General features: G+C 43.5%; 1 protein-coding gene across 2 annotated transcripts in view; it reads left to right on the forward strand.

Annotated features, from left to right (window-relative positions):
- The window catches only part of slc8a3 (solute carrier family 8 member 3), a 106,362-nt gene extending 92,677 nt beyond the window's left edge, over positions 1-13,685 (forward strand). The window contains exons 4-7 of one of the 2 annotated variants that reach the window (XM_030116159.1): positions 10,366-10,490; positions 10,888-10,987; positions 12,958-13,230; positions 13,306-13,685. In XM_030116159.1, coding sequence (XP_029972019.1) covers positions 10,366-10,490; positions 10,888-10,987; positions 12,958-13,230; positions 13,306-13,682 — 875 coding nt within the window. In that variant the 3' untranslated portion in view covers positions 13,683-13,685. The remainder of the gene's footprint in view (positions 1-10,365; positions 10,491-10,887; positions 10,988-12,957; positions 13,231-13,305) is intronic. The other variant, XM_030116160.1, reaches the window with a different exon arrangement.
- The last annotated feature ends 7,639 nt before the right edge of the window (positions 13,686-21,324 follow it).

Raw genomic sequence — 21,324 nt, forward strand, 5'->3', positions numbered from 1 at the left:
CAAGAACATCGGGCTGGGGGGGGATGTGGAGACAGGAGAAGAAGTGGCGCTGTTCTGAGACCTCAGCCAGAGTCAAACACACTAAATTACAATCGAAGAAATACATTAAAACCAAACATCAGAGGTGGAATAATTGGAAAATCATACATACTGTCTGTACCGCTGCTTCAGTTCTTACATTGTCTTGAGTTTGTACAGATCTCTGTTGTGTCTTTCTCTCAGCATCAACTCTTCTCCTCTTTGTTCTTCGGGATTCAAACACAAGTCTTTCAACAAACAATTTAGAAGAGGTTTTATGTTCCTTTTATGCTTGTGTTTGTTCAGCTTCAGTGTTTGTTCATTTTTCAGACACATCATACAGTTTATTTATTGTGTGTGTGCAGATTGCGGCGCGGCTGCGCCCTGCTGTTTAGGGACAATGGGCGTTAAACGTCATTAAATATTCACTTGTTATGAAAGTCGCTGCGTTTTCATCCTCGATCAGACAGCATAGTAGAAAGAAACATATCCAAAGAGACAGAAACGAAGGACAAATGGATAAAAAGAGAAGAGTTTAAACAGAAAGGGGTAAAAGAAGAAAGAAAAGGCGGAGAGCAGCAAAGCACTCCAGAGTTGGATGGAAACAGGAGGAGGAAGAAGACTGTCGTTACTATGAGAAACCCTCCCCTGTGAAATGCAGCATATGGGCCGATTAGAAGCGTCTCTGGTGTGTCCTCAGGCAGGCTGTCTGTGGTTCGCAGGCAAACATGCAACCGAACAGCAGCGGACTTATTGTTCCTGATTTAATCCCTTATAGCGTCGCTCTCAAAGGAGTAACAGAGCTTTTTGTGGAAATGTTTTTTAAATAGTTATTTAATGTTTGTTTATATTGGATGAGTGATGGCACAGTCATCAATACAAAAAACCATGACGCTTATGTTCTGAGTGTCAAACATGTGACCCGGGGGCAAAAAGTGGCCCTCCAAAGGATCCGATACGGCCCTGAGCGACACTAAAATCCATTTCGACTTGAAAAGGTCGTCGTGTAAACGGCTCCTCAAAACGCGGCTTTACAGCTGCGACGGGCCTCCGTCAGGACGCTGGAGTGGAGTCTGCTTTAAATTATCAGTCCGTTCGGTGCCGCCGAGCCGCCGCCGAGCATGAAGTATGGCGCGCACTCAGTATTTTGACTCCTTCCGATTCCCCGCCGTCAGAAACATGGATACGGCGTAACAAGATGATGGACGCGTTACACAGGCTGCATACTGAAAGATAATAGAGGCGGCAGAAGCATCCGTCTCTGTCATCCGGCTCCTCTCGCGGGCCGACAGCCCGTGTGTTGGAGCCGAGACGCAGGTTATTATTTAACACATCAGTCCTTGAGCTGCAGGAAACAGTCGGACTGTCTGCTGCCTGTTTGCGAGTGCCGCCGGATTGGTGGGCGAACGTACAGTAGAGGGAGTGAATACCGTCTTAATATGCAAATGTAGGCCTTACGAAGAGCGGTGACTCATCCTCCGTACAGTCGATTATGTCTATTCATGATTAGACAGTCACAAAAAAAACAGAGGAGGCTCACTGATCCCTCCTCTGACTGTATCCCTGCATGAAATATTCCCCCTCCTGACAGTTTCCCTTTTTATCTGCTCTTCCAGCGTGATTGTACTTGATTACTGTGGCTCCAACATCATAAAACCCCACGACTTCATTGATTCCTGCGCCGCTTTTCCCACCATGATGTTGAGTATCTCCCACTATTAGACGCACTGGTGGAGAATTTCCTACTTGATGTCAGGGCTGCACAGCATATCGCAGATTTGTGGAAAATTAGATTGCGAAAACTGCACAATGGACTAATGAAAACATTCAAATCTTTTGAAAGCAGGAATCATTCCGTGCTCGGTGACCACGGGGCAGCAGTCAGACCCCTGGAAATCAAGGGGAAAGACCAAAAACAACAAACTGCTCCTCTTCTGAAACTCTGCAGACAAAAAAATGTAAAAGAATAATCAAGCAGGAAAACTGTTGATTTTGTCGTTCACACAGAGGAAAAAGAAGTTATCAAGGTGAACCGAAGGTCAAAGGACAACGGGACAGACATGGCATGAAGTCTGAAACAGGGGCTCCCCAGTCAGTCTCTGCTCTGCAGAGACATTAGCATGTTAGCTTTGTCACTGAGAGCATTTTCCGCGTCCTCTCTGTCCATTTATTAGACCGGTGTGGTGCGTCTGCACTTTTATGTCTCCATATATCAAGTCGCCCATCCTGTCATCCGGTGTCCCCCATCGTCCTCTCGTCTTCCCCCGTCTCTTTATGCCTCCTCATTAAAATGTGTCCTTCATCTTTTCCTGTAAGCCGAGCTCCCGTCATCCTGAGGAATCGACGGTCTTTCCCTTTTTTCTGACTCGCTTCCTCCTTTGCTCTTTCTTTATCTGCGCTTCGATTCTCCCAATCCCCGACCGAACCATGTGTCGGTCCTCCTGCCCGACAGCTCTCTCCTTCCTCTCTTCTCTCATTTTGCATTTCTCCGATATTCAGTCGCCACTCAAGAATCGCAAGGTTGCTGGTTTGATGTTGAGATGTCCTTGTGCGTCGGTGAGCGCAGAGCTGAGGGTTTATTCTGCAGATGTGAATTAAGATTACTGTCTTTCAATATGCAGCCTGTGTAACACGTCCATCATCTTATGTTGTATCTGTGTTTCTGACGGCGAGGAATCAGAGGGAGTCAGTATGCTGAGAGCACGCCGCCGTACCTCATCTGTCTCCACTCTCCAGCCATCGCCGTGGAAACGGGGGGGGAAACAGCTTTTCTGAATCGTTGTACTGCCTAGAAAATAATCGATTTCAAAAAGTCTACTAATGTGTTCGTAGAAAGTCGAGGTTATATAGATTCAAACATGCAGGATAAAGAAATGTGACATTGAAAACTATTCAAAAATCAGACTTTTGATATTTGGCACAGCTTGATATGAAATGGATTTACTACCCAAAAAAGAAAGGTTCAAACACTGAAAAGGTGCATGTTTGACTTCCTGGGGACTTTATTGGACGGCAGGTCTGCTTTTAGAGTTTCAATTTCAGAGATGCAAACAATTACACAGAGTTTTCAACCAAATGCAGCATGGAGCTGCTTCTCTTCCGCTGTAAGACGTGATCCAGACCCAAATCTAATATAGCATGTTTTCCTAATTATCAAAACAAATGCAAACATAAGACTGTTTTCACCTTATGCTGTTGCACCAGGTTTTAATTCCCCACATGAAAAGATTAATAACATGTTGTAAAACACTTTGTCCTCTTTTATAGGCCTGCATAACTCTCGTTCCGTACCTTTACCATCTCATTATGGGCCCATCTTCCAGTCCCTCCTCTTCCTCCTCCGCTACCTGCGTCCTGCCATCGATCAGTCATCCGTCCCTGCTGCTGTTCTTCGATCTCTCCATAAATCTGTTTCCTATAACTCCACCTATGCTGCACGTGCGCCTCCTCCATGACGTCTTCGCGCTTCCTTCTTCCTGCCGCCGTCAGTCTGTTTCCCCAGCCCCCTTAATGCGTTGACGAGATTCAACTGGATCTTTTTCCTCCCATCCATCCATCCATCCATCCATCCATCCATCCATCCACCTCCTCCTTTCAAAACATCCATTCATCATTCCAGATCTAATCCTTTCATGTCCTACCTCCCTCTTCATACTTCTCTTCTCTTCCTTCTCTGCTTTCCACTCATTTTTTTATGGCTCTATAAATCCATTCAGCCATCTCTTCCTTCTCACACCCACGTGTCCTCCTCCTCCTCCTCCTCCTCCACTGTCCTCCATTCATATATGAAAGCCTTCTCTGCACCCAGACCCCAGAATCTGTCAGTTTTTGGGGTCTGATAGCCTCGGAGCTGCAATGACATCGCCCACGTGACACCAGAGGATTAAATACTCTCTTTTACAATCAGCTTCTACTGAATTCAGACTCATCCTGTCAGTTATTGAATTGAAACAGGTTTTATATTATGGTGTAAATTGGGTTTTAATGAGGAGTTTAAAAGAAACACACAACTTTATATTATTTGTATGTAATAACTTCTGTAAAACTGATGATTTTTAGTTGAGCGGTTGTTCTCGTCATCATCTTTTTGTCATCCTGATCACCACACGGTGCAAGTGTCCTGCAGAGAAATGTGTTTTTATCAGAACTGTGATGTTCTGTAACTGTTTTTAACACATAGCATTTAAATTTAAAGAAACATACACCATATGAGTAAATATCTTCACATTTTAGCCCCTCAAATTCTATTTGAAAGCAGTAAAAAAAACAAAATTTTAAACTTTACCTTGAAATCCGGTGACATTTACTCAAATGAGCAAATGAAATAAATACATTTAGTGCTGCAAAGAGGAGTTTTGATTTGTTTTCAGTCGATATGCCACTACTGATGCTCTTGATATTGGTCTAATAGTCTAGTAGCGATCTGTGAAGCCGGTTTGTATGAACTAGTGGACGCAGTTTCAAGTCGGGGACAAATGAAGTCGTCTGAATTGAACTGAAGGTTTTTTCTGCGGATATCAGCTGGTCGCCAGCAGTGTGTTTGCTCCCGTGACTTCCTGATGTGTGTGTTGATTTGCGCGTCGTGTGATTGCGCCGAGCGCTGGAGAGTCCCCCGCCTGTGTTATTACTGACGGGGCCGTGGACGCCCAGACGCACCACAGCTGGCTTTGGCTGCACTCTTGGCTCCGGATCAGCACCGCTGGGCGACGACTAATGATAATGAAGCAAGTCACCCGCAGCAATTAATGCACTTAGCCACTAATGATGATTAACTGTGGACTGTATTTGATTCAGGAAGTTGATAAGCTGCCTGTGAACACAAACAGGTTAATTACGATGGTGTCTCCGTGAAGGAGGGTTCAGTTGGGAGGTTTCAGTGAGCCGCGGACGACGATAACAGCTTTGTTTTGTCTCTCGGATCGTCTGATCTTCCCGGGAAGAATCAAAATGTTGTCCTTGTTTAATGAATGCGAGCCGAATTGGCAATAAAGATGTCAAAGGAAGAGTTGTCAGTGTGATTCCCAGGAGGCCGCGAGGCTTTCTTCCTCTCTTTTCATCCACTAATGGCACATTCTGTCATGTAATTATCTTTCGAGTTGGGTGACTTTTGAAACTTCTATTTTTCTTTTATTTTTTTTAATGATTTCATTTTGTTATGGTTTACAGTTTGCCGAGGGCGTCTGAGAAGAGTGTGTGTGTGTGTGCGTGTGTGTCACCGATCTGCTGCTAGATAAGGCTGAGCTGAATTATGAGGCAAAGAAAGACACACACTCATACCATGAGACAATTTAGAAGTATGGAGTGGCCTCAAAAGCATATTTCTGGACTGTGGGAGGAAGAAGGAGAACAGTCACACATGCACAGGGAGAATGTGCAAACTGCATGGAGAAAGGTCTCCAACCAACCATCCAGCCGTCACGGAACTCAAATCAAGAATAAATATTCAACTTTTCTGATTCATAGTTGCAGTTTGAACCTGACGATAGAAAAAAAAACAATAAGTATGTGATAAAATGAGCAGCAGGCGGGACGTTCAAGGAAATAATCCCTTTAGTGCACAATTAGCCTGGTTGTAATTAAAACCAAAGCTCATCATTTCAGTAACTTCAGCCATTTTTTACAGACTAAACTGTCTTTTCATGCACAACTATGAAATAAAGAGATTATCACGCCGTTTTAAAATGTAGGTCTGCATGCAGCTTCAGTTTTAAATTCGAAATGCATCGTTTTTCCTTCTTGTTTGATATAATAAAATCCATTCCTCATATTCCGTGTCACCCCTGCAATTCACAAACGAATCAATCCTCCTGTCCATCTACTGTCACAGCGTGAAAGCTACAACTGACATTATGTTTGTCCTGGAAAAAAACTCGAACCAACTAAAAATAGACTGATTTTGGGTTGTAGCTGACCAGTTGAAAATCACTGACAGGCAAACTCGCTCTGATTCACATCTGGGAAATTTAGAGGCAGGATTGCCAACAAGTGCATTTATGTTTATGACAACAGCAGGAAATTTGAGTAAGTCTCTGCAAGCACAGGAAGAACATGCAGATTCCACAGAGACTAACTGGACTTCACTGTAGAAACATGAAATGTGGACACATTTATCTACTTGTAGATTTCTTGACAAATTTTCTAGATTTCGGCAGGTGTAAGATGTGTTGCATCCTCAAAGTTAACCACAAGACGTGCACGGCGCACCATCTTTGCTTTGCAAGTTTCATGAAGAAACAAAATCCCAAGTTCAGTGCAAGCGCACGTTTGTTAGAAAAGGTGAAATACAAGAAGTTTACCTTCTAACAAATGTATGAACCCACTAAGGTCAAATAGCTGAGATTGGAGCCCGAGACATTTGCACCAATAACGTTCCTGCTCGACTCCGAGCAGAAACACGGTGTGATTGAGTGTAACGAAGCGTTTAGCTTCCAAACAGCCGCGTAAGCCGGTGAAATCTGAAATCAAGCCTACACGGAAAGTAGCTGGACTCAAATCTCCCAATTATCCTGCGACACAAAGACGAATCAGTGCTAATGCTGCTACCTGGCCGTCTGCTGGCTGATAACTCATCAGCGTCGCCTATTCAGCGCTTCCCTCCGTGCTCGAGTGGCCAAATATCAATTAAAGCCGGCTTCAGCTGCCAGCCGCTAAAATGTTTTGCAGATATTTCACGCTCTGCTTTTCCAATCCGGCGTTTTTAATGTGACCGTATTCATTAGATTTTGCAGGGAACAGAACGCTCCTGCAAGGATTTCGCGTTCTCGACAGAAGAGAAAAGCCTCTGAAGCGGCGTTTCCGCCTTCGTGACACGCTGAAACTCTCTAATATGTTAACAGGGCTTTAAGGCTGGCTGGCGGCGCTCCGTGACAGGTTGACGCAGGTTTTTGTTGTCGTCGGTTCGTCGCTTGGATCCCCGAACACAAGCTGCCAAATAAGATCCTGTCATCCTCTCTGCCGCCATATTGACAGTCGCAGCTCGTGCAGTAAATATTCCTCCGATGGCTAAATTTTAAGATTTGCAAAAAAGTCCTCAACATTCCCAACTTTTGATTCTGTTATCCTGAGAATATGGACATAAAACTCGTAGAGCACAAAACACTCAATCCCAGCCTCTTCTTCAGCAAATCGTCAAATTTCAAACTTTAAATCAGCAAGCGGCCGTTCTCTGAGGCCGTCTCTTCACTTCCTCCTTTCCGTACATTCTTTTTCCTTCTGTTTCTGTTTCTTTCCTGCATTTCTGTCGCTCATTGCATTTTGTGTTTTCTCCTGCTTCATCCCCTTCATCATCCTCCTGTCTCGGCTGCACGCAGCCCTGTTGTTAGCAGACGGTAAGTTCCTCGTTTATAAGCATCCTCACTAACATCACCTCTTCTGTGTGTGTGTGTGTGTATGGGGGGGGTAGACGTCAACCTCGAGTGAAGACGATCATATATGATTCAAAGTAAACAGCATGCCGACTCTTTTACAAACAAAAGTGTTTTTTTCTGCTTGTTTTTCCGTCTTGCTTTATGGTGGATTTGCCTGCTGATTTGCAGGATTAATTAATCACTAATTCTCTCCTGTCACCAGGACGATGCAGACACTTGATAACTGTCAAGGTCTGAAAAGAAAAAAAAAAAACCTGCAGTTCTGAAATGAGAAATTTAATTACCTTTGTGTGATTGTGGTATTATATTTCCCTCACTTGTCAGAGAAATTGTGTCATGTAGCGTTGCGGCGCAGAGCCGGGAACGGCTGCATAATCAAATTTTAAACACCAGCAAAAGAAATCCTGTCAGGACTTGAGGGTACACACTGTCTTGGGTGTGTAATTGATTTAGCTTAAAAGTGTGTGCACGTGCGTGTGCGTGCTGACACTCATGGTCTGACATATTATGCATGCATATGCCTGTGTGTGTGTGTGTGTGTGTGTGTGTGTGTGTGTGTGTGTGTGTGTGTGTGTGTGTGTGCCTGCATACACACCCTCCTATCAAGGGGACTTGGCTGTGATCTTTAATGGCAGCGTTAATATTTAATGGTAAGCGTGTTGTCAGTGAAGAGCAGCATGCTGGGACTCGGGGGCTCGTATAAAAGATGACAAGGTCTCTGCACCAGGTGGCTCGGCGGGGGCGTCGCACTCAGAGCGGGGAGCGGGGCCCGGGCCCCTCGGATGCTCGAGCCGCTCCCGCCTGATGGAGTTCGACGGCTCAGAATTGATGTTACGGAGCTGTTTGTAGATGTGTGAGGCGTCCTGGCTGCACTCCACAGCAGAGCCACGCAGGACACGACGCACACGCACACACACGCACACACACACACACACACACACACACACACACACACACACACACACACACACACACACACACTCGCTCACTGATGGACGGGTGGAGCAACAGCATTCTGAACCTTCTCAGACACATTGGAACAGAATTGAAATTCTGAACATGCTTTGACATCTGGCTTTGAAAACAATAATTTTGTTGAGATTTAAAATCCTCAGAGTGTTTTGTTTTTTTTTCCTTCATGTATTTTAGAAAAATAAGCCCAACTCAAGAGGTACGTGTGTGCTCGAAGCTGGAACTTCCCGAGGTTCTTGAATGTAGCACAGCAACATCTTTTTGTACCATTAGTTTATTTATATCTCTCATCACGTCAGGCGCGGGAAGGTGTTTTAAGTAGAGGGGGCTGGCGCATCTCCACTCAGGCTACTGGCTGGACGCCATATGATACACACAAATAAACATTAAGAAGTTCTAACAAATTCACAGCTTATTAAATTTCTTCTCCATAAGGAGGTCTGCAGCAATTCAGCACATGACAAGAAGAGACGTGAACAAAAACACTTTCGCAGCAGTAAATCACTGCCGTTTGAAGCGCTGTCCTTGGTGCTGAAGTTGCTCGGGAACATTCGATTTTGATTTTTTTGGAAGTATTACCTGTGAAAAAATCCAATATTATATCCTGCTTGCTGTCTGCCACCGTTGTTGTTTGATTGTGAAGAAGCTGCTTGCTGCTGAAGGAGGAGTCTTCTCGGCAAACAATTTAAATTTAATTTCTTTTAAAATAGATTTTTCCACAGCTCTGTGAAAATCCATTCCATGGTTTTTATATTTTTAGTTTTTTTCTTTTAATTAAGTCAATGGTAATGTAAGGTGCTACAGCTTGCAGCTGCCACCAGGGGGGGCTGCAGCCCCGACAGCACCCCCCTTCCCGCACTAGCGCATCATGTTGAAGTTCGAATCTCTTTTAAAAACTGACAGTTTCTTCTTGTTTCGTTTTTTATTGTGAACATTCACAACACACATAAATGTGCTCAACAGTAGTTCTTGCTTTTGTGCTGTTTGAATTTGTCAGATTATGAAATTGCACCTTAGGGTCAACCGTAGCACATTGTTTATGTTTATATCGCATTACTCAAACAGCGCCCACTAGTGGCCCCACATGAGAACATCAGTTTCAGTTTGTTCTGTCTCCATGCAAATTCACATTGCTTTCAAAATGTTCAAACTTTTCTGAAACAAAAACAGAAAATGTATACTTTTTCACTCAAAACTTTCCAATACTCCTTTTTTTTTTTGCATGTTTTTTTTTTTTTGTTTTTGTCTCAAAGTAACACATTTTATCATGAGGCAATAGTGCTAAATATGAGATATATCAGCAAGATTTTTGACTTTTACAGAAATCCAAAGAGAAATACTCCAATGTAAAGAACATACATCTCTTCATTTTCATTTTGAGACTCAGTCTTGTCACGTAACCATTCAGCCTTCAACCTGAGGTGTGTGTGATTTTCAGCTTTATGCTAGAATGAGAAAACCCCCAAAATGTTTTGTCAAATTATAACAAAAAAGACAATAGAAGTCACATTTAAATTTAAAGAAGAGGCGACTGTAAATGAAACATTCACCTGCCTGTGTGAGAGGTACCAATCTTTGGTTAAACTAGTTTTCATCTTTTCCATAATGTAAAATATTCTATTCTGTTTTGCTGCAAGGCTGTTTTTTTTTTTTTTATTTTAGCATATTTTAAGCTCTGAATCATCAAATGTTGATGTTTTTGGTCACTATCACTGTTTTTTTAGTTGTTCATTTTTTAAAAATACATATAATCGTGTTAATTCTTTACTTTTGTGACTTTAGTTTATCCCTGAAATAACCTCCAGAAAATCAGTTTGGCTGAAGGTTTCTAACAACTGAAACTTGTTTTTACACCAATATCGATATTGGTAACTATCGATAACGGCAATATTGATATCAGATATCAGTATCAGTCGAAGTTTTCATCCATAAATGAGTGTTACAGACGCCTCTCTGATGTTTCCTTTGCCTCCTGCCTCACTGAGACTTCCTGTCTGCTTCTGCTCAGACGTGCCGGAGAGGAAGCTGACGACAGACGAGGAGGAGGCCAAGCGCATCGCGGAGATGGGGAAGCCGGTGCTCGGGGAGCACTCCAAGCTGGAAGTCATTATTGAAGAATCATACGAGTTTAAGGTGGGAAAGGCCGCTCTTCTGGAGGAGCTCTGATCATTACAGGAGGAAACAAAGACCCCGATCATACTAAGTAATCCAGCTGCTGCCGCTCATGAAAGGATATATTTTCAATTTCAGTGGAGGAACGTCTGCTCCTCAGAGGCTCCTTACAACCCACACATGTTTATTTCTGGAAGATATGCATCCTCTAACCTCCTCAGCCAAAAAAAAAAAAAAAAAAAAAAAAAAAAAAAAGAATCTCCTCTCTATGTTTGTTTCTACTGTTTTTTATCATCATGCTTCAATTAAGAGCTTCTTTCTCCCAGGACCTGGATGCCACTGCCATCATGTGGTGGAGCTCATGTATTTCTCCTCACGGATGAAGCATAACGGAGTGGTGTTTGTTTCCTGTGTGCAGAGCACGGTGGACAAGCTGATCAAGAAAACCAACCTGGCTCTGGTGGTGGGAACCAACTCCTGGAGAGACCAGTTCATGGAGGCCATCACTGTCAGTGCAGGTAATGTCTTCAGAGATCCGCTTCACAGAGGATGGAAAAAGTCTTGACAGGAGGTGTTTTGTTCACTGGTGAAAACTTGAAATGAAACGCATCTTTAACTGCAAAAACTAATTTAGGATTTTTTTCCCCCCAAAGCTGTGAAGGTTTGAATCTCTTCCAAAACCTGTAATAAGTTAATACTTTAATTATAAATGAAGAAATACTCAGTGCTCTCTGTAGTCACTCAACAAACTAGAAAATTCTTTAATCTTTCAACATTCGTCGCCATTTTTTCTTTCAAATCCTGTAGAGTGTTTGATTGAGGTGAGATTTGTGACTTTGGAGAAAGTTTGAACTCAGGTCTCACACTGAGGACGGATTTGGGAAACCAGTTTATTATGGGAAAATGCAGGTTACACTTATAATTCACCATGTCACAGACAAACACAACGAAAGATACTGTATTTAACCTCAGCTGAACATTCACTGGAGCAAATAAATAAATAAGTGTAACTGTCACTTCACTCTAAAAATATTGCTTCCTCCTTCAGAAGCAGTGAAATCCTCACAGACTAAAGCTCTTGAAGCTGTGGAATAATCTTGGGTCCGTAACATAAACCTCATTCATCATGCCGAGCAGCAGCAGCAGCAGCATCGGCGGCGGCGGCGGCGGCGGCAGCGTCACGTCTTCATCCCGCAGTCAGAGCCGCTCAGCAGCGAGCGCCGTCAAGGCCTCGCTTTGTCACTCCGCTGCTGAAATATTAAATCCGCCCCTGCTTTTTATTTTTTCATGATCCACCTGAGGCTGCAAAATGCATGCGGCTCACATGGCCTGACACTTTGAATCATGGCAGCGTCCGCCTGCAGCAGCCGGGCTTCCTGCGGCGGAGGAGAGGCACGCCGGGAAGCTTCGGCCATTAGAGGATGGAGCTCTTCGTCCAGAGGAGCTGCTGACTCTTCACAGATCACTCTGGCTGAAGCCGGGGCCTTTACAGTCAGATAACATCCGGAACAGCGGCTCCCAACGTCTTCATCAGTGTTACTTTTTACACAAGTCAGAAATAATCCGTGGGCTTTGTTTTGTGGTTTTAGAGCAGCAACACTTAAAAACAAGAAAAGATAAAGTCATTTACATTTATAGGACATGTTTACGTCGTCTGTCATCTCTGAAAGTCACCTATTGATTGTAATATAAAGTGTGAGGATTAATCAGTTCAGATACTTAAATTTTAACAACAAAAAATCGTGAAAATAAACAGATTAAGCAGTCTCCTGTATTTACTTTTAACTGATTACATTTTTCTTTAGAAATAAGTTCATAAAACCTACTTATCGAGAAATATAATATGAGTTCTTTACCCGTAAAATAAAGAAACTTCAGCCAAAGTTGAGTGAAATCTGCTTGCAGCCTCTAACAGATGACAGTAGAGACGAGGGTTCAGGCGTCGGAGAGCAGAAAAACCAGGTGCAGCATTAAAGTTTGAGCTGTAGGTGGAAAAGATGCAAGGCCTTTTTTTTCTTCTTTTTTTCCTTTTTTTTTTTTTAAATAATTCAGTATTAGTGAAAGCCCGCGGCGTCGGTGTGTGTTGGCGCTCATTTAAAAGCTGTATATAGACGCCTGTAACCTCAGGCTGACGTGATCGGATGTCTCACGCTGAAAAATAAGCCGGCTTGTCATTTTAAGTGAATGTTTTTATCTTCCTTCCCCTCTCTGTCATCCCTTATCTCCTTTATGGATCTTTTATCTCGCCGCTGTTTTCCGACTCCCTCTCTCTCTCTCTCTCTCTCTCTCTCTCTCTCTCTCTCTCTCTCTCTCTCTCACTCAACTCCTTCGCCTGTCATCCTTCCTTTTTTGTCACGTCTCTCTCGCTTCCTTCTCGCCCCCGTCTCTTCATGCCCCTCCTCCCTCCCTCCATCACTCTGTCCATTCTTTCTCTCTCCTGCCCCCCCCCCCCCCTCCCCTCCCCCCGCTCGGCCTCACTTCCCACCAGGAGATGAGGACGAGGACGACACGGGGGAGGAGCGGCTGCCGTCCTGCTTCGACTACGTCATGCACTTCCTGACCGTCTTCTGGAAGGTGCTGTTCGCCTGCGTCCCGCCCACCGACTACCTGAACGGCTGGGCCTGCTTCGTCATCTCCATCGTCATCATCGGCCTGCTGACGGCCGTGATCGGCGACCTGGCGTCCCACTTCGGCTGCACCATCGGCCTGAAGGACTCGGTGACCGCCGTGGTGTTCGTGGCGCTCGGCACGTCGGTCCCAGGTGAGGCCGGGGCGCTCGGAGGGAACTCCCGGAGGCGGTCAGTGTCGGGAATCAGCCGGTCTCTTCTCTCCGCAGACACCTTCGCCAGCAAGGTGGCGGCGGTCCAGGACACGTACGCCGACGCCTCCATCGGGAACGTGACGGGCAGCAACGCCGTCAACGTCTTCCTGGGCATCGGCGTGGCCTGGTCGGTGGCGGCCATCTACTGGCACACGAAAGGGAAGCCGTTCGTGGTGGAGGCCGGCTCGCTGGCCTTCTCCGTCACCCTCTTCACCATCTTCGCCTTCCTGGCCATCTCGGTGCTGCTGTACCGGCGCCGGGCCCACATCGGGGGGGAGCTGGGCGGGCCCCGGGGACACAGACTGGCCACGTCAGCCTTCTTTTTCAGCCTCTGGTTCCTCTACATCCTCTTCTCCAGCCTGGAGTCCTACTGTCATATAGAGGGCTTCTAACGCGGCGGCGCTCAGACTTTTTACTGCGACTCCAGACGTCAAAAAACAAGTGGATTTCTCACTGCGGAGAAGGACAGCAGAGGAGTCACCCCGGGGTTTTTCTGAGACGCCTCCCTCCCCCCTCCCTCCCCCCTCTACCCCCCCCCCCCCCCCCCCCCCCCCCCCCCCCACCTCTGAGGTGTGTGTCCTCAGGCCCCGGGCCCGGCCCCGCTGCGCTCACCGCCGGGATCCTGGGTTCCCACCGACTCCGGGAGACGCCAGGCGGCGGCCCCCGTCCCGCCGGGAGACGCTGCAGTCAGGCTTATATCCGCGGAGAGCCGAGTCAATCAGAGGTCTATATTTTTCTCAACATCTGACGAGAGCGATTTTTTTTTTTTTTTTTCTTAGAAAAAGAAAAAGTATTTTGGGGATAAAAACACAAAAAAATAAATGGAACAAAAAAAAAAAGAAACTCACACAAACACACACACACACACATACACACACAGAGGAAACAAAGAACTATTTTCTGATCTATGTGGAGGAATATCAGATGATTATATGGAGAATGGGAATCTTCCGGAGTGGCAGCGGAGACGGACTCATAGTATTTATTTTTGTTTGCATAGTTTCTCCTGCAGGAGGAGGCGGCGGCGCAGAGACAGTGGACGCCGGCGGACGGATCTCCAGCAGGTGGACACGGTCAAACTGCCCTGGACATGACTTCCGTACTCTAAACCTATCTATATATACTATATTTCCATATTTTCTGTATATTTTGAATATTTGTTTAAATGTGGTCACCTTCTGCTTGGATTGCTGTGGCTGAGTCGGGGCGGGGTCAGGGCGGGGGCGGGGGTCGGGGGGGGGTCAAACTATATCCTGGAACGATGTCTTCACATTTCTAAGAGTTATGTATCTTGCCTAGGTAAAAGTATGACATTGTATTTTATTTATTGGTCTCACTCCAGTTTTCACCTTTTCAATCAGAAATTAAAAAAAAAAAAAAAAACTGAAAAAAAAAAACAAGGGGAGGAAGAAACCTGGACAGGTGTTGCTGCAGAGATAAATCCAGAGGTATTTTTCTACTGTTCCTTCCATGCACTTTGCTGTATAGTTCTGAGACTTCTACTTGTACATGTGCAAGAGGCCAATATGGAGGTGTGGCTGTGGACTGAACAGAGTGCCTGTGGAGGGGGAGGGGGGGGGGGGGGGGGGGGGGGGGGCAGCTCTCTGCTGAGAAACATCATGAACAGGCATTTTCTTAAAGCTGCATTTATATCCATATTTTATCTTTCATTTGAAGCGGGATGCAGATCGGAGGACGTCTCCGTCTCCTGTGCTTCATTACTTCAGCTCGGTTCAAATGTTTCTCTGATTCATGTGGATACTTCTATGTCTGGATCTTAATCCATGTCCCCATCTTCTGTAGCTCCGACTGCTGCAGATAACCCCAGTTTACTGCGAGTGAGGAGGAAACACCCTGGACACACACACACACACACACACACACACTGAGGAGCCGTTTCTCCCAGGTCTGGAGCAGGTACTGAACACGTTTCACTGCATGTTATACTGTGTATAATTGTGCGTGTGACAAGTAAATGTCTTGACGTTCTGATCCTCACGAGCCACTGCACCACCAAGCAGCTCCTGGACTCGAACCGCTTCTCCATTAACTCTCATCAAAGTCCATCCCTAAGTTTTAGAATAATCCTGTTCAGAGACGGATTTCCCAGTCAGGGGGCGTGAGCCCATTTAGTAACATTTCTCATTTTCACACTTTATTCATCGCTCATTCATCTTTCTAGCTTCACCCCCACACGTCCCACCAGCCTCTGTTTCTACACTGAGACACTTAGACACATTGATAAGTGCAGCTTTAAGAATTCCCATCTAATTAATATTGTGTTTTGTTTCATCTGTAGTATTTTCATTGTATTCATGTATTTATTGGGAAAATGTTTTATTTTTTTTCCTCCCAGATTTGAGTGGCATCTCCAGTAGCCGGTCGTACTCTCCGCCAGGCGCTGGGTGCAACGTACAGATAGAGAATTTAATATGAAATAATATAGAAAGTTTATTTGGTATAAATCAAGAAAAAAGATATTTTTCATTTTATGGGGCCTTCCAATGTCATGTAAAGAGTAAGAGTGTGTGTGTGTGTGTGTGTGTGTGTGTGTGTGTGTGTGTGTGTGTGTGTGTGTGTGTGTGTGTGTGTGTGTGTGTGTGTGTGTGTGTGTGTGTGTGTGTGTGTGTGTGTGTGGCTGATTCTGAATGCTATTAAACACATGACTGGTGCTTTGTTTGTACAACAAGAGAAAAGAAGAAGAATTATAATCTTTAAAAGTGGTAGAAAATATGTTTATAACCTAATTAATTTGCATCAAGTGTTTGTTGTAATCAGTCACATCTTGGATTATTTAACAATCACCCCTGAGATTACCAAAGAGGGGGGACAACGTGTGTTTTTAAAGGGAAAAGAGACATTTTAACACTTTGTCGAAATACAGATTTAAGAAGGGAAGATCAGGTTTTTCATATTGTTTACTTTAAAAAAAATTAATACTATTTTAGGCCAATTAAACTCTACTAATTATACCAGTGAAATCAGGTTTAAGGATTAAAAATGACCCAGAAAAAAATCATGTTGATTTGAAACTTTACTGCAAAAAAGAAGAAGAAGAAAGAAATACAAAGAGAAGTTATATACTTTTACAACGGCCTTTATTTTCTTAGTTTCTTGACAGATTACGGCGAACTAGGCAGATCAAACATTTTCCACTAGTATTTCCCTTTTTTTTCCAGATCTTAAATTGAGAGACTCTTGAAAAGCAACGCAAATGTGAAAATTTCAGGAAATTACCAAATATTTTAATTTAGTCAATAAAGGGTTTTAGCAGCTATGGAAAGAATTTACACAAAAATGAATAAATAATAGAAATGTAACAGAAACTGGCAGTAACACTGTATTTCCACAAGGGGGTTGTCAATCTCCAGTCCCTGGTTCCTGCTTCCACTTCTTTGCCCTCCTCCTCCTCTTTAAGCTCTTCCTCCTCTCCCTTTTTCCTTCTTCTTTTCTTCCTACTAATTCACCTTCTCTTCTTGCTCTTCCTCCTCCTCTTCCTCCTCCTGCTCAGTGTTCTTCCTCTTTGGTGAGCAGTGATATAAATTCGTCTGGTGGTTGAATCTGCTGCTCTCCTCTGGCCCTGGACCACACCTGCTCACCTCACCTCTGTGTCTTTCTCACTCTCTCTCTCAACACACACACACACACACACACACATTCAAAGCAGAGTGATGGGATGAGAGCTGAAAGCTGGCGACACACACACATACAGAAAGCCACGTTGTGTACATGACGGTGTATGTTTACATGAACGGGGTGTGGGTGTCCTCCTGGGGGGTGAAAACATGAGCACTCCACTCCACATCTCATCTCCGGGTGTTCTCGAGCTGCTTCATCTGAGCCGTGAAGTGTGAAGCTTTTACCGCGTTCTTTTTCTCTTCGGTTTGTTTGGTTAAACTCCTGCTCTCAGAAATGCTTCAGCAGGTATTTCTAGTCCTGTCGTCATGTCTTGGCCCCCCGAGGCCCCTCATGTTGTTTCCTTGTGGTTTGGTTGGGGTGGGGGGGTGGGGGGGTTGCAGTGTGTGTGGGCTGTGCACGTTGGCTGTGTGCACAGCAGCAGCAGCGGCGGCGGTGGTGGTGGTCTTCACGTAGGCACGACTCTTCATGGGTTTTTTTCATTATATCTTAAAAATACGTCTTAATTCTGTGGAAATATTTATTCATCATCTGCATCTCTTCTCCAGGGACGAATCTAGAGAATCTTTAAAGGGGGGGGGGCTGTGATGAAAATTAAGGCTAGCAATGATGTCTCTCTCAATATGTCGACCATCAGGTGGGAATTAAACATTTTGATCATTCGGTTAGTGTATTTATTGCTCCTCTTTGTAAAGATTTCCTCATTTTAGCACCACAGACATGAGCAGCAGTTTGGGCGTGTTCCCTTACTTTCATTGTTTTCTTCAACATCAACTCTGAAAGGTTTTATTTTATTTTATTTTATCTTTTTATTTTATTTTGATGACAGTGCCACTATGAAAACTGCCCCTGCACTTTTCAGGTGATTTCAGTGATGGGACTCGCAGATGACGATGTTTTGAGACTTTGAGGGAAGTTTTGGTTTAACTTCAGCAGTGACACAGAAAAGGCACAGTTTTAATGGGATGTTGTTGTTTTTCTCCTTCCTGGCCTGCATCGAGATGTCAAAATAAATAGCAAATTTCCAAAGTTGATGGTTATTTGAGATTAACCTGTTTTTGTTTTTTGTATGCGTGCATGCGTGTGTGTGTGTGTGTGTGTGTGTGTGTGTGTGTGTCCATCACACTGAATTTATGTTTATTTTGTTCATTCTGCAAGCACACACACAGATACACACACACACACAATGAACCAACTCTTCTTTTTTTTTTCATTCTAATCCATAAAACAAAACAAAAGCCTCAAACACAACATAAAAAAATCCAACTTTTCTTCTTTTTAGATCTCTATTTTACAATAAAGTCCTAATTAGATCAAAGTTTTTCCTTTAACAGGGTGGAAGGCATCGAAAAAAATGAAAATTGGAAGTAAAAAATGAATAATTATGGTGAAAAAGCACAACTGTTTCATCCCAAAGTGGAAATTCAGTGTATTTATCTTGAAGAATGAAAAGCCTCATGGATGATATAAACTTTGTGTGTTTTTTGTTTTGCAAGCTGTGGGGAAAACAATTATTTTTCAGAAAATCCTGAAAAATGTGAAATCGGAATCCCATTTGCTGCAGAAAAAGTAACCTCGCATTGTGTTACTGTCTGTTAAGTTATTCAGAGATACTCTGGTAAATAAAAGGAAGAAATTCCTTTTTCCACATCCTTTTCCTCTGAGTTAAAGCTACTATTTTCTGTGTTTCCTTTTGAATTCCTAATGATTGTGTCAAGAATTTCAGTTATTTCTGTTCTGCTGAAAGCGCTTCATGATGAAGTTTTCACAGTGAAAGTTATTCTTAACATTGGGGATCATTTCAGTTTTGGATAAATTAACTCACAAGTATAAATTTTGACTTTTGATGTCGTTTTTGTATAATTCCGACTGAATATCTCACAAGTTTAATTGATGCCAAGGTTTCCATTCGCGGTTAATGGGCTCATCTTTTGATATGCCGTCTACGTCTTCTCTAACTCTAATAATGTTTTATTTATTCTTCCCTTGAGATGTCTTAATTCTGATGAATTGTACTTAAATTTGTGAAAAGTTTGACATTTTGCAACAATATGTGGATTTATGGTTTCAATATTTTGTCTCAATGCAGCCAAAACATGAGCGTAAATTATTAGCATCATATTGACTTTATATTTCATTCATTTAGCTTGCAGTGCATATTTTCACATTCATCACAGTGTCTTTTGTGTTCTTTCCAGTATAAAATGGCCTTCCTTGCATGTCATTTTACCCGTTGCCATCTTTCCAGATACATGATTTCTCATTTCCTTGAGTCTATAAACACAGTTTGATTAAAATACATTGTATTGGTGGGATTCCAACTGCTCCTCATGAGAAGCGTCAGGCAGTGGGCTGAAGAGGGTTCTCTGTCGTTTTCAGTCATGGAAGCTAAATGAATTTTGTTTTTTGTCAGCTGAACTGTTGGAGATGTCCTCGAGCTCACAGTATATACTTGATGTCTTACGTTTCAGAGTAGTTTTTATAGTTATTTTTGTCGATGAGTTTGAATTTAGTCGATACTGAGATGCTCTGAATCCTTTGAGATGCTGTTTTTAACAAGTGTGAAAGTCAGTTTGATTTCCTGTTACACACACGCGCACACGCGTGCAAACACACACCTTGAAATAGTGGAAGTTGTTTCTGTTGACTGTTTTTTTTACACCTTGCTATGTATGAATCGTCTTTATTTCAGGGAATTGTGCATGGATTTCAAACCTCAGTTGAGTATTCTTGCTTTGTTTTGTTTAATATGTTTTTTTGCGGGGGTCGATACTTAAATAAAGGAGACAATTTGAAGAAAAAGACAAAACGCTCCCACTGGTAATTTTTTTTTTCTTAACTTAATTGAAGGTCTGTTTGCTGAAGCTTTTGGAAAACACTTGCTGCCGCTGCACAGTCGCACTACCTCCACAGTAAACAGCGCCCACTAGTGACTCTATAAGAAAACTACATGGTTTCAGTGTTTCAGCCACAGTGTGAACAATAAACACTCTGATTTCAAAGAGAGGTATTAAAGGGTCAAGTATAAAGAATTTTTTCCCTGGGTATGTTTGTGTCTGATTGGTAAAAAGAAAGTATGAGAAACTCATTATTATGAGGGCCAGAGTATTGGATTTTCACTTCCATGCCTGTATAATGACAATACCAAAGGAGTTTTATACATTACACTCAGTTGTTCTGTTGTATTTTTTTTTGTTTTTCGATGGAGTAAAGTCTGTAGTCCGTTGTCACCCAGTATACCCAGGGACACATTTCAGCCCAATTCCAGCCGATAAGTCATGCATATTAAAGGTATAATGGACGATTCTCTCAAAAAAGTCGAAGCCAAACATCTGTTACTCGCTTTTTGAAAAACGTGCATGCGCCAGACCATCCTACCAGCTCTGCTGTTCCTAGGAGCGCGCCTGACGGCGCTACGCAAGCATTTCTCCAGCGTGATTGACATGTTGGAGGACCAATAGTTGACACTCTCATCACACCAAACATCGTCCGTTATACCTTTAAAGTCCAAAAGTCAGGCTAGTGCCTGAAAGTCTTTCTTTAGAAGTCCAAATATTTGGGTAATTCCAGAATTGGAGGACATTTAGATAAAAAAAAAAAATCCAATTCTATTAAGTGTTCATCAGTATTAAACTAGGAAAGGCTTGATTGTCTCAGCTTGGACATCAATGGAAGAATTTCTATTGCCTGTTTTAGTTGTTCCTCACTACACTTGGCCCAGTTATACTGACAGGGTTGAAAATTTCTTCCATTAACTTTTTCTCAGGGATAGAAAATAGACGTTTAGCTCACTGTAAGTAAATTAGTAAAGAAAGCATTATGCATTTGTTTTACCGTAATTTATGTAACAAATCTTTGAGGTGGAGTGAGACACCCTTTAAGATGTAAGATTGAAGATTTTATGTCGATCAAATGTTTCCACAATTCCAAGAGACATGAACAAAGTCAAACCAAGGAAAAACTTGCTTATTTTGAATATGGTTCATATTAAATTTCATTCCTGGGACGGAAAATGTCCTTATATTCTGGAATGACCCATGCTGACATTATTTAATGTTTTGGAAACCTGTCCAGGGAGTCATGATCTGGGCCGCGGCCGGTCCGCGGGCCGCCGCTTGTCTCCACCTGCCGCGGACAGAGCAGCTTCAGGTGACGTGCGCGAGGAGGGCGGGGATTAAACCGTTGATTGACGTGCGCGCGCGCCAATAGCGCGCCTGCCTTGAATCTCGAATTGGCACAATTGGCTTAAAGTGAAGCGGCGGCGCGTGCGGGAGGTTTGCTGCGGTGATTGGACGCGGGATCGTGCGCAGGAAAGCATCAAGCCGGAGCAGAGTGTGTGAGTGTGTGTATGTGTGTGTGTGTGTGAGTGTGTATGTGTGTGTGGAGTGGCAGGCGGAC

This window comes from Salarias fasciatus, chromosome 19, assembly GCF_902148845.1.
Source record: "Salarias fasciatus chromosome 19, fSalaFa1.1, whole genome shotgun sequence".
In the NCBI taxonomy this organism is placed as follows: Eukaryota; Metazoa; Chordata; class Actinopteri; order Blenniiformes; family Blenniidae; genus Salarias; species Salarias fasciatus.